Source organism: Styela clava, chromosome 11, assembly GCF_964204865.1.
Source record: "Styela clava chromosome 11, kaStyClav1.hap1.2, whole genome shotgun sequence".
Classification (NCBI taxonomy): Eukaryota; Metazoa; Chordata; class Ascidiacea; order Stolidobranchia; family Styelidae; genus Styela; species Styela clava.
Genome location: NC_135260.1, coordinates 12,144,610 through 12,156,126, shown reverse-complemented (window position 1 = coordinate 12,156,126; position 11,517 = coordinate 12,144,610). Strand labels below are relative to the sequence as shown.

The 11,517-nt window shown below is 36.9% G+C and overlaps 1 protein-coding gene across 3 annotated transcripts in view; it reads left to right on the top strand.

Moving 5' to 3' along the window:
* The first annotated feature begins 2,417 nt into the window (after positions 1-2,417).
* LOC120347089 (uncharacterized) overlaps positions 2,418-11,517 on the top strand; it is a 48,699-nt gene continuing 39,599 nt past the window's right edge. Inside the window, exons 1-2 of one of the 3 annotated variants that reach the window (XM_078117587.1) lie at positions 2,418-2,762; positions 7,764-9,797. In XM_078117587.1, the coding sequence (XP_077973713.1) occupies positions 9,257-9,797 (541 nt within the window). In that variant the 5' untranslated portion in view covers positions 2,418-2,762; positions 7,764-9,256. Of the gene's footprint in view, positions 2,763-7,059; positions 9,798-11,517 lie in introns of those variants that run through there. The other 2 variants (XM_078117586.1, XM_039416931.2) reach the window with 2 other exon arrangements.

The following is an 11,517-nucleotide window of genomic DNA, read 5'->3' as shown; positions in this document are numbered from 1 at the left end:
TGCAAAACTTGGCAGTTGCTTCGATTTCAGACATTTCCGAAATCCTAGCAACAGATGCAGGAAGAACCTATAAAGAAAAATTTCCCCGGTTCATCTGTTATTAATGACCTGAATACTGTTGGTAATTTTAGAAATAATAATCATGATTCAAGTATTTAAATGCTCAATAGGAGATAGATCTAATGAGAAAATACAAATGACATAATATCCAAAATAATTCTTTGTGCTATACCAGTGCTTAATATTTAACAGACATTTTTATTAAGCTATTGAGTTAAGCATGTTGGTCTGTTAATTTACATGGCTGTTTTAAATGTTTTTTTAGACATATCTTCATAAATTCCCTCTAGATGTGTTTCCATGCCAAAATCCCATCTGGTGACAGCAAATCATTCTTCAAAAGTGAGTTTCGAGACGTCTGCAAAAATTTAGATTTTAGTTGCGGTATTTTGAAATAAATTGCCCACAACAATTGAACCTTGTCTACCATCTAAGCATGTATGTGTTTTTATATATAAGTATGACCGTAAATATATAATACTACGGTTCAACCAGAGACGTAAAATCTATGGTTCAACCGTATATAAATACTAATAGTTCAACGTTTTTTTTCTCCAAAAACTCTTTGCAATTCCGAGGAGTCTTTTTTGTGAAATATGTCATCCAAGAACAGAACTTGGTCTGATGACTATGTCCAGTATGGCTTTACCTGCAACTAAACGTGACTCCAATGCGAAAATGACATGAGAATTCCGAAACGAAGTTCCGCGTATCTCTCAGATAGTCACCGAATAAAAGCAGCAGAAGTGTCACTAATAAATCTAATGAATGAATTAAGTTTACTGTTTGTTGCAATTTATTCTGCCACAACCAATGGCGCAACCAGGGGTTTACTCTCTTGACAAAGCATGTTCTTCAAATTTAACCCAATTTTAAATTAACATATGCTCAACAGTAAGCAACGAATTCGTATTCTATCAAGTGAAGATGGTTAAATTTGGAATAAATTTGTACAAAATCAGCTTACCCTTCATAAGTTCAGGCTGTGCTCTTACTTCAAAAATTTGGGGTTCGACAGGAGTTTGCAGAATAGCGTAGGCCGTAGGGCAGGGGTCGGGAACCTTTTTTGCCAAGAGAGCCATAAAAGATACATATTTTCAATTGCATTTTCGTGCGAGCCATACGGAATTTTCATTCCCTAATCATGTCCTAAATTTTCACTCAAAAGTCAACACATACAGTGCCTCAAGATACATTTAATGTAATTTCTGATGCTGCAAGTTGTCGCTGATGGCCTTGAACGACTGCTCACATGCAACACATGTTGAAATCCACGATACTAATCGCCTTTCTTACTATTAGGCATCTTCGTATTGCTTATAATAATCTAAATATTACTAGGGTTACCATATTTTTGTGACTTCAAATCGGGACGCCTCGAAAGACAACGACCCCTTAGCTGTGATTTTATAACTTCACATTTTCCGATTTTACTACATAGGCCTACATTCCTACATTTAAAGCTGTCTCGGCTGTCTTTATTGACCATATTGTGATCGAAATTTCATGCGCATATTCTCTGTCAAAATATCGGGTTCAGTTCGAAAAAAAGAAAGGAATTGACGTTAACGATACCGGTACAAATAATTCGAATTTAGACTAATTAGTATTGGTTTTACATGCGATATGTCTGCCATCAATGGGAATCAGTGGGAAACGAACGCATTCGCCTTCAGTGAGTAGGCTAGCGCTGCGCTACAAAGAAACAACAGTAACGAGAACATGTTTGTGTATTATGCTGGAAAAGCGGGACGGAATGCTTTTCGCTTCGTTTATCAACTTTAAATCGCTTGGTGATGTCACAAAATATGTTCCAGAATTATTTAGTTTTGTCGCAATGTCTATCTGGCACTTCTCTCACATAACATTATAACATAGCATGTTCTTAAACGTAATGGCTAATGCTATCCCACATTTAGCTATACATATATAGTTTGATATCTGGTAACAATAATTAGCTTATTCTTGGAATATCAAATTCTCTGGGAGCCATATGTCGTCACCAAAAGAGCCATATATGGCTCGCGAGCCATGGGTTCCCGACAACTGCCGTAGGGGATCGAAAGCCTCACAAAGGTTAAGAATCACTGCCATAGTCACTGAGTTCGAAGACACAGTCAATTATGCGCTCAAAATACCTTTTTAGACATCGTCAAGCTTTACGGTCAAGCCAATGGAAACATTTAAGTACTTTACATTATGACGTAAATAGTGAACAACCAACATGATGTAACAATAATATCAACAACAACGTTATCTGATTGGATAAAACTCGACTCGAAAGATGCCTCGTTTCAGTTCCTCTTTTTACACGCCGGCGAGCATGGAATTGTGGTTACCGTAATTAGGCTAAGTTGTTGGGAGCAGTATAATATTAAGCCAGTGAGAAATATCTTGGCAAGTTCTATTCTGGCATGTTTTTCCCAAATAGCAGACATCTTTGTGAACTGTAGCAATGCGGTAAGGTTGAATTCAGAAATTATAGAAGTATAACTTAGCTATTTGATTCAAGAGTCTTGCTGCACACTGTATTTTTGTAACATTTCGTTTGGCCGGGGTCAGACAAGGTTAACATAAATATTGGTTGATCAAACAATTTCGCGCTGGTGTCCCAGGGCTGCGACAACATTGTTCGTGAAGTTCATGTTGGAGGCTACCAACATTGGATAAATATGAGCCAAACACAAGTACCCTACATTAAGGTGAGTGAGGTAGAGTTCAAATAAAGTATTGAGGCTGTAATAGTATACCGTGGTTCTCAACCTTTTATGGTTCGTGGCCCGCTTCTAGCTCTTTTTTTGCTCTCGTGGCCCCCCTGTACGTCATTCCAAAAACTAAACATGTGGGATTGTATGTTTTAACGACCTTTTATGGAATGCAAAAACAAACCACAGACAGCCCCCCTGTACGCCATTCCAAAAACTAAACATGTTGGATTGTATGTTTTAACGACCTTTCATGGAATGCAAAAACAAACCACAGACAACAAAGGCCAAGCTTTTTAGTATACAACTAATGGGTATCTTGCGCTTTGGATTGTCTGACGTGGTTCCTAATTCTAGGGGGACTTCCAGAAGTATGTGCACCAAGATGGCGCACAACCTGAACACAGTGGTTGTACCACGGTTCAGGTTGTGCGCTATCTTGGTGCACATACTTCGGGAGCGCCTTCTAGGGGCCTTCATTGATATAGCCAGACGAATGTCACTGTCAAATTTGAGACGGTTTTGATGCTAACTAGATCAGAAAAAACAGATTTGTACAAATAGGTTGTGACAAAGTCTTTCACCTGCGTTTTTGTCACTTCTGAACGTAATGATTCACTGCTCAGTACATACAAGTAATGCAGGCATTGAACACATTCTCCGTCATCTCGAGTTACTTTGGTAAAGCCAACGTTATTGTCGTATTTAAGGCATTATGAATTTACATATGGGATATTGCGTCTATAATGCGATAGCGAAAGTTATCTTGCAGTCTGATGAAACCGCCCGTCTGCAGATTAGACGGCCTACCTGCGAACTGTTTTTATTGGTGAATTCCAAATTCCATTATGATCAAACAATTCACGCACAAGAAAGTGAATATACCCAGTGATCGCAAATAACCTAGTTAGGTAATGAAAATGCGGTGAACGCCAAAGCAGGGAATTTTCATTTGAGAAGGAAATTATGCAAACGAAGTCGCCTTATGATCAATTATTAGCCTTGTGTCGTGGCCCTCCTGGAACTGCTTCGTGGCCTCCTTGAAGGGCAACCGGCCCCCACTGGTATATAATGTTGGTTGAGAACCACTGGTATATAATGTTCAAATAATATATAAAACAATAGTTTTATCTGTCTCGTAAGTAGGGCTGTCCAATTTCGAATAATTTTTTGATTCGAATCGACTATTTTTGCCGAATCGAACCGAATAATCGAATATTATTGCGCCATCCTAAATCTGTCTCTATTATACAATAACCGCCTGCCCTTCGATGTTGTGGTAACGTATGTGCAGTTACATCTTACTTACTGCTGGTATTTTGCAATACAATGTTTTCAGATTTATGAAAGGTGATCACACGCTTGCATGAACTGGTCAAAAAAATTGGAGGACTCCAAAATTTGGGTCTCGAAAACTGTTGAGTGTTAAGACTTAAAGAGTAAAAATTGCACAATTCAAAAATTGCAATCTCAATTCTAATGGATTCAGTTTTAATAGGACATGTAAAGCCTGTAAATGCTATTCTAATCCTATTCACTAGTCTTATGTTTTTTTGTATAATTTTCAGCAAAATAATAACAACCATTAATATAGATAAAACTGTTGCTCAAATTCAAAATTGCATTTAACAAATTCGAAGCTAGTTTGATGACTATAATATGCAATCAAAATTCAAGAGTGCAATTATTTGTCTTGGTATATAGATGGATAATACAGTATTGCCATCATAAGAAATTACAAATTCCATTGAAAGAAGGTATTGCCATCATAAGTATCCCAAAACACTTGTTTCAGCTTTGAGTTGCCTGTACCATGTTCCTATGATAACTAACTCAACAGCTTCAAATCGATTCTATTTATAGAACTATCGTTTTCTAATTTGCCTTTTTTCTCCTTTCGTACTCTCTCAAAAACGTCATTACCGATTATAACTTTTAAGTTATTATGACCATGCATGAAATGGTGTACTCTCTCAAAAACGTCATTACCGATTATAACTTTTAAGTTATTATGACCATGCATGAAATGGCTGATCACATGCCACCGGGCGGGCATTAGGAATAACATGTTTATCACAAAATGAAGGCGAGAGAAATATTGGGAAACCAATTAAGCCGGGAGTGGCGCCGCCGGTGAAAAACGTCCTTTTGCAAAGGTGGTTTCCGCTTTCTGTACCTAATTTTAGTGATTCGGAAATTAGCCGAAAAACGATTTGAATAATTTGCGATTCGATTTCGAATATTTGGTTCGCTTGGACAGCCCTACTCGTAAGTTCATTCCTAGTGGATAGGATAGGATTTACATATTTATCCCGGGGCTGAGGAAAGCCGATAAAATGGCTTAACCATATGGCGAACGACGGCCTTTGGTTCGGTCCATGTCAGGTATGGAGTTAGCTAGTTACTGGTTTTCAGAAGCATGGAAGAAGCCGTAACCGACCAGCGGTTTCGTGAACCACCCTACGACGGTGGGGAGTCCGACGTCTCTATCTCCGACTATCTCTACATGGGATGCGAACCCACGCAGAGTAATCAGAGGTGCAATGGCAAGCGTATTCCTAACGCTTAGCACGATGAGCTGCACTGCCGCGCCCAATGTTCCCAGTGGTTCCAATGTTCCAAAGTTTTAATGAAATAAGTTTCTTTGGTTTGTCGGTATGCTTGATCTCGAAACATGTATTCTGATATCAATTACTGTAACCAAAATTGGGAATGACGTATAAATAATATCAATTCACTTTCATCTGGACAAAAGTTATATAAATAATTTAATTCCATCATTGGCACTGGAATTCTATTTGGCAAAAAAAAAGAAACAGTTTTTGTATTTCAATTACCGAAAAGTCGTTTATGTGGACTGAAATGAGCGCCAACAATGAGATGTTTTTTCCTCTGATTGATGTTCCTTATGTGTTATGTTATCCTGTATTACCAATGTCTGCCTGTTTCGCCGATAGATTGCATACCGCATTTCTTGTAGATTATTAGGTATATTACATTTTCGGAATTGCAAGTTATTCTTTGTCCAAGAAGCCACAATTCTGAAATATGACTCTTCACCCACAGAGTTATTGATGAAACATTTTTTAATATGTGTGAACAAAAAAGTCACATACAATTGTATATTTATATTTTCCAAGCATTCGAGTTTCGATTTTTTGCAAGGCGATTCTGAAATCATCAGGTATTTGAAAATGCCCAGCCCTACTTGCGACTAGAAGCGGGTGTTATGTTCTCTTTTTTGTACTTACTCTGCTGTTGGATAACGTTGTGATAACCTATTGAAACTGTATTCAAAATTTAGCCCTATTTGCCCACCCTTAGTCTAGGGCAGTGCTCGTCAACCGGGTGTATAGTACACCCCAGGGTGTACCAAAAAGTTTGAAGGGTGTACCAGGTCGATAGGGTGTACCAGGGGTGTACCGTACCAAATGTTGTAAGGTACCCACTATCACACGATATGCTTCTAACCCATTCATTCCTAAATTGGGATCCGTGGTCGCTTAGGGGTCCGTGAAGCGATCTTAAGGGGACCGCGAGACAACTTTAACCTCGGCACAGAAGCACTTTGATCTGAAGTGAAATTTTTGTTATGTTATGCATAATTTTTCAAAAAGTTTGAGAACCACTGTTCTAACCCAAGAAAAACTGTGAATGGCTACTAGTTTTCAAGATATCTTTTGACGTGCAAAATTGTCTTATCTAACAGCAATATTTAAAATCACAAACCAGTTAAAATTATCGAGGGGAGAGGTGATATTTTTGAAGCTAGTAGCAAGGTTGAGTCTTTTAAAATGAAATTGGAGGTTTGGTAGAATAATGTATCAAATTGTGATTTTTTCGATTTTGAATGCCTGGAATATTTCATCGAGACTCGTTGATGGGAAAATGGAAACGCAGACATGAAAACCAAGATGAGATCAATTGTACATACCGTGTTTCCCCGAAAATAAGAACTAGCCTGGATTTTTTAAATGATTCTAAGCCCTCCCCTTAAAATAAATCCTAGTCGATAGCGCAAATTTTATTTTGACCTATTCGATAGCAAGACACATACACGTTTCAAATGCATTCTTGACTAATAATCTATATTTAGCAGTTCCAGTTACTTCAAATAAAGACGTATATATGTGTAAGCATATTTGAAAATCTAGTAATTCTCTACTTTGTAATTTTGTTTTTGATAAATGAAAATAAAAGACATCCCCCCAAAATAAGTTCTAGTGATAATTTTAGAGAGAAAATTGTAATAAGACCCTGTCCTATTTTCGGGGAAACACGGTAAGCATCTTGATGTGCTACTGCTAAACTTTGGAGCCTATATTCCGGATGTTGAATATCAGAATCTTGGTTCTCTGTTATGGGTCGTTCAGTCATTCACAAGTGAAAAGGTTGCTCTTGAACACATAACTGGTGAACTGCGTGAATTACAATCAAATCTTGTACAAAAGGCAGTTCAAAACATTTAAAAACTGCAACTAATTTTAGGCAGCACTATTAGAAGTTCCCGAGTAATGCGATCTTTCACAAAAGGCTGTCACCATTCTCGTTCGAATGCCTATAGCCCCTTTACGACATACCTTTCCGAGCAAGGGTTGTCTGCACTCATTGAAATGAAATCCAAAAAAATAACACATGGCCGATGGAATCCAAGAGCAACGGTCACATTAACTGAATAATAAACTAGTGCGTCAACGTAAACAAATATAACTTCTAAATATTGAGTATTTTACGTATCAAAAATGTAGGCAGGGCGGGGTGTACCAGATTTTGAGAATTGTTTGAAAGATTGTACCATTACAAAAAAGGTTGACGAGCACTGGTCTAGGGCCTGTCATCGTCCAAATCTGGCGATGTGTAGTACACCGTCATGATTGGTAGCGTGCGTCTTATTGTATAATCAGACTTGCTGTCTATGACCCAGGCCGTCGGGTTGCCGCTTTTATTGCAGTATGAAATTTTGTAATTTTACTCTGATCGATATGTTATTTACCATAGTTTCTGTGATCCGACATAATCGTGCATTAAACATGCATCGTTGGAGCCAGAAGGATGCAAAATGCATTCCTCGGAGATTCCTGTAAGGCTGGACTGGATTTTCTGTTCCCCCGTGAGATTTTGTGTCGATTGTGAGATGCGAAAGAAAAAACGATTCAGACATACAGAATAAGATGAGAGATGGCAAAGAAGATGCCGAAATAAATGCTAAAAGCAGATCGACAGAAATGAGGCAAAGTCCTGTAACAAAAAACACAATCATTGTTAAATTTGACAAAAGACAATGGGTGCATAGAAACAACGTCGTTGACATAATTGGTCAAGAAATAGGCAAATCTAAGATAGCAAGTGTCTATGGAGAAGGAGAAAAAATATAGAGTGTGACATTACACAAAGAAAATCATTATACAATTTCACTGAAGGAAGGGATTCTGTACCAATTTAAAAATGAAACAATTCATATACCAGGCGGTACAATTATGGATGGTGAAGAATGGTTAAAAGTTCCATGTGTAGAAAAACTTGCCTATATTTTGGCACAAATCATTTATATGATGATGTTGAAACTGTCAATCATCAAGTAGAGAGAATAATGAAATGTGCTAATCGGTCCGCAATAACTTATATTACCATTAATAATTAATTTGCATGGAAAAAAGAAAAACTTCCATACCATGATTATAGGGTTTTTCTACTTACTATCCATGTCAATGATCCACAATAAATAGATACCTTTAATAAAATTTAAATGAACTAACGCCATACACATATTTCAAGCATAACAAATTTATTAAGTAACAACACATCAATGGATTCATCGCTCATTATTTTTAATTTTGTTCCTTATACAATATATTTGATTGTAGCTTTAAGCTTGCATTTGAACATTGTTCGCAGGATTGATTGGTAAGTATAATATCTTCAAATATAATATAATTTCAAAAATCCCATATTGCTCCCTTCGCAGATGCTATAATTAGTCCTAATATCGGTATTACATTTTGGAGAAAAATCATAGTTCAAATATAGTAATAGAGAGGTGCGATGTTACACCATTCTCAAAATTTTTGAACATAAACACATTAAAAAATAGATGTTTACATGTTTCTACTATATTGTTATTACAGAGCTGACAATACCCATCATCATTTTCTATCATATGCAGGATATTATTCCCTGTTTCTAATGCCATATGTCCAATGTTCCATCCTAAAATTTGAAGCTTTTTGGGAATACAGTAATTCAAAATATCTATCCATTTTAAGTTGTCTATGATTATTTTATACCTGAGCAATATGCATTATTTTGTAGTTTAACCATGTGTGTGGAGTAGACCAATGTTATAACAGTAAAACAAACTGCATTCCTTTTTAATATACCCATGCCCTGTTGTTAGAGACAATAAAATGTAGCTCATAAAAATACTAAAATATTCAACTTAGCGAAATGAGTGGTGGCTCATAATTTTTCTATGCAAGATTTAAACAAACAGAATGGCTGATGCTGATTACTTACATAGCTCCAAACAAACGGAGCATCGTCTTGCATTGAAAAAGTCAAGCAATCAGAAACTAATTGAAGATATTGAAAATGTCATGTCAGGCTATGAAAATGATGAATCTGCTGAACCATATTCGTTTTGTAGTGGAACTATCTCTTGGTATAACAACTACCTACGATATTACACTCACGTGGTCATTTTCTTTGTTATCTGTTGTGTGTTTCTGAACTCTTATATCATCGTCTTCAATTACTCATTGTCAACATCTGGCTTTGGTGATCTTGCTGATTTGTTGTACATCATACTTATGTTTTTACGATCACGAACTGGGCATCTCATTGATGGGGTTGAAGAACGGAATCTTTTAAAAGTTCGGGAAAGATATCAGACCAGTGTCGGCTTTTTCCTGGATTTGATGACCATTCTTCCATTCTCATTTCTTCGATATATTTTACCTGGTGAAGAACATTGGTTTTATGTCATTGATAAGCAGAAGATCTATCTTCGACTTCACTATGTTCTGTACTACATCGGTAAGATTTATCTTGTATAGGTGGATGATTATTAAAATAAACTATATTATGGTATTTATTCTGGGTGTCCATAAAGTCGCTTTGCAATTTAGAAAAAGTATTACAAAGTGAAATGATGAGATATCCCAATGAGGGTTGTTTTATGTTAATCAGTATTTCATAAAGTTTCTATTGAAACATGTAATACTCTTTTGAATGTTTAATTAAATTTATCATTACTCTATTTAATACACTTCTATATGGGCACCATCAGTGGCACGAAGCACATCTAGACGATACTCAATTCCCTGCCATGTTTGTTGTAGCATAGCCTCATCAATGGCATTGCAAATTCCTTGTTTTTTTATGTTAGTCATGCCCCGTACTTTTGTGTTCGATACACAAATATCCTTTACTTAACCCCAGGGAAAGAAGTCTAGGGGAATAATGTCTGGTGAACGTGGTGACCATAGAATCGGCCCTACCAATCAATCGGTCAGGAAAAGTTTCATTGAGGAACTTATGAACATGAGGTCCCCAGCAATGTTCCCTCTAATTTTTTGTAGTATGTGTGCGCAGAAATTTTGGTGTGTGCGCAATTTTTTGGAAATGATTAATATATGTGCAAAAACCAATGAAGAAATTTTGGCGTTCTAACCGGGTAATAAGTGGGCCAACAACAAACTTTCTCAACCTGCCAACCGAGCACATTGTTACATTACATCGAAATACGTCTGTGCGCAGTAAATCTATGCGTGTGCGCAGCCTCTGAAAGCTGTGTGCGCGCGCACACGCGCACACCTTGGAGGGAACACTGGTCCCCAGTGTGGTGGTGCATCATCTTGCTGGAATATGTTGGTTGGTTGGTTGAAAGTCAATCAGTAGTGTCACATATTCGGTCAGAAGGTTATTAACGTAAACATTTGCAGTAATTGATGCCTCATTGAAGAAAAATTGCCCAATTATTCGATTGCACATGATTCGACACCAAACATTCACTTTTGGTCTATCTCGCTGAAGTTCTCTACCTTTATGAGAGTTTTCTGATTCTCATATTCTTACATTGTGTTTGTTTAATTTTCTTGAGACATTAAAGTTTGCCTCATCACTGAAACTGACTCACTTGAGGAATGCTTCATCCTCTGAAATTCGTTGCAGCGTGTTCATTTCTTTCGTCTTGGCATGTCGTTTGGCTGAAATACATGTAACATTTGTACTTTGTAAGCATACGATCTTAATTCTTGTGTAGGACTTGCACTGTTGAACTTGGTAGTTCCGATAGTCTAGCAGCGGTACGGATGGAATTAATAGGATAACGTTGGGAGTTTGCTTGGTGTTTTCTTCAGATGTTCTTGGTCATCCCCTTCTTGTATCGAATACTATCCCTGTCTCCATAAATTTCTTGTGCCATGAATGAATTGAAGAAGGACGTGATGGAGGGTCTCTTCCATACTTACATCTGTAGTTTCGCTGGGTCAGAACATATGATTTTGTCTCAATGAACCAGGGTACACATTGCGCTTTTTCTTAAAGAATAGTCTATTTATGGGGGTTCAGTTCATATAATTCAATCATTAAACATAAAATTTTAATAAGAAATTTTATCTGAAGAAATATATTTTAGTGTCAATAAAAATTTCATGAAATACTGATTAACATAAAACAACCCTCATTGCGATATCTCACTTCGTGATTTTTTTTAAAATTTGTTAAGAAACTTCATGGACTCCCCATATATTAA